General features: G+C 36.6%; 1 protein-coding gene across 1 annotated transcript; it reads right to left on the bottom strand.

Annotated features, from left to right (window-relative positions):
- LOC131023417 (protein FAR1-RELATED SEQUENCE 5-like) lies at positions 1–1329 on the bottom strand. The gene is made up of 2 exons (XM_057952957.1): positions 93–1329; positions 1–11 (listed from the first exon to the last, which is right to left on the bottom strand). Exons 1-2 carry the CDS (start codon positions 1327–1329, stop codon positions 1–3), a joined length of 1248 nt encoding a protein of 415 aa, XP_057808940.1.
- Between the last annotated feature and the right edge of the window lie 1039 nt (positions 1330–2368).

Genomic DNA, 2368 nt, shown 5'->3' with positions numbered 1-2368 from the left:
TCAATTGTAACCTGCCATTGAAAATGGAAAATACATCTCAAAATCTAATAAAAAGTTAGATATATTCGCAAGAATATAACGAGAGATCATACATTTTTTGTTGATTCGTGGGCATGTTCGCTTATCATGACCATTCTGACTACAAATACTACAATTTCTGTTGCTTTGAGACATTGCTTTTTCTTTTGATGATTTCAGTCGTTTGCCGCATCCTTTGGCTCGCACCAAATTCGGATCTTGAACACTTTGTACAGATTCATGTCTGTCGCTCTCATTCACTGGCTTGCTTGTATTGCCACCAATATCAAAATCTTTGACTTTAGACCTCAACTTTTCCAATTCTATCATCAAAAAATTGCTAGAAGCTTCCGTTAAAGAACACTTATCGACTATATCCATTGCCATATGAGATAATGCTCCCCGCCTTGAAGTAAATGACTGACCTTTAGCAAAGCCTATATGCTCATACAATACAGTAGATTTTGCCAACTTTGTCCATCTTTGAGGTATATATTTATCTGGCAACATCATGATTTGTTGAACTCTCATCCAACAAAGCATGTGGCGACATGGATATCCCTCAAACTCGAACAATCGACAACTACATGATATTGAATCAGAGGAAGTGTAGTATGTCAATTCACGCTCTCGGTTGAATGTTTCTCCTAACTCAAATCTCTTCACCTTGTACTTAGAATATGCATCCGTGCTAGAAAGTACGGTACAAAGATACAACATACTTTGTTGCAACTCTTTCTGAAACAATAAGAATATTGTTTTCGTATAAATGGATGTCATCTGATTTTCCATTAAAAGACCTGTAATCAGCCGCGGTCTTTCATTAATATCGGTGTGATTTGCAACTAGCTCTTCATGTCTCTGGTTAACAAGCGCCCTATTGAATCGCATAATAAAATCAATCAAAGAATTTTTGTGATTCACATACCGCTTGAAAAAAGAGTGATTACTCTCAGCTCGTTGACTACTGGAAATCCCTGCAGCAAAGACATCTTTAACATAGGTTGGCACCCATCGATGACGTATTGTGTAGAGATCACTTAACCACTCGTTACTCTTCAACTCTGTAGATTCCATTACCTCCATCCATCGATGTTCAAATTCCTCACCAGATTCTGACTCCTTAATAATATGTACAAGCTTGTGATAATGCTCGTGGTATAGTAAAGAGTTCATCTTTTCAGGAAATTTATTAAGGATGTGCCACAAACAAAATCGATGCAACGTACGAGGCAATTTCTCTAAGATAGCTCGTGCAATGGCAGCATCCTGATCAGTGATAATCACACCAGGAGGATCATTACTTGACATGCATTCTAGGAATTTTGACAATAACCAAATAAAAGACTCCGTCTTTTCATCACTTAACAGTCCGCACCCAAAAACAATAGTTTGCCGATGGTGGTTCACTCCAACAAAAGGGGCAAATATCATGATGTACTTGTTAGTGTTGTAGGTTGTATCAAACACCACTACATCACCAAATTGTGCATATGATCTCCTAGACTCACAATCTGCCCAAAAACATCTTACAAAAACACCCGACTCATTTGTCTCATAAGCAAAGTAAAAATTCTCATTTTTTTTTCTTTCTCTAACTCAAAATATTGAATCAACGATTCAGCATCATGCCCAAACAACTCATTTTGGATGTCTCTTTTATGGTTCCTGATATCTCTTTCCAAGCAACCAATAGATGATGGACCACCAGCATCAATCTCAAATAATCGTACCTGTTGGCAAATAGGAATATTTGGCTCTGAAAATTGTTGCACAAGAGCCTTTTTTGTTGCTGACACGCTTCGATGCGACCTTAGAAGATGAACCTTAGTAGGAGTAGAAAGGGCATGATTATGTTGCTCAATAAAATAACCAACAATCCACTTATTTGTATCAGAAGACTTCTTCACGGTTAATTTAGCTTTACACCCACATCGTGTATGACCTCGATTTTGTTCTCCAGATCGTGCCACAATATTCTTATGCTTATTCTGCCAACTTTCGTCTGTCTTTCCCTCTTTGGAACAACTAAACATTTTCCAAACATCTTCTCCTGTTTCTTTCTTCTTATTATTTGAAACTCGTGTACTGAACCCTGCTTGCCTTGCATAATTATTATAAAAATTGTGTGCATCTTCAAGGGATTGAAATTCTTGACCAACCTTTGGAATAACATCTACTGTAACTTGGGGAACAAAAAATGCATCTTGTTCTCCTGACATTCCTACAAAAATAAGATCAAACATAAATATTTTTTGTGATGAAAATAAATGTTTTATATATGCATTCACAAAGCTTCTTAATACTGTAACCAATTTTAATTATCCAATTCGATCTGCATAAAAGGATT

This window comes from Salvia miltiorrhiza, chromosome 4 (genome assembly GCF_028751815.1).
Source record: "Salvia miltiorrhiza cultivar Shanhuang (shh) chromosome 4, IMPLAD_Smil_shh, whole genome shotgun sequence".
Classification (NCBI taxonomy): Eukaryota; Viridiplantae; Streptophyta; class Magnoliopsida; order Lamiales; family Lamiaceae; genus Salvia; species Salvia miltiorrhiza.
Note: the sequence above shows the minus strand (reverse complement) of the source record. Positions and strands in the feature narration are given on the sequence as shown.

Coding starts and splice junctions, on each gene's coding strand:
- LOC131023417 (XM_057952957.1), bottom strand. CDS start 1,329: ATGTCAAGTAATGATCCTCCTGGTGTGATTATCACTGATCAGGATGCT.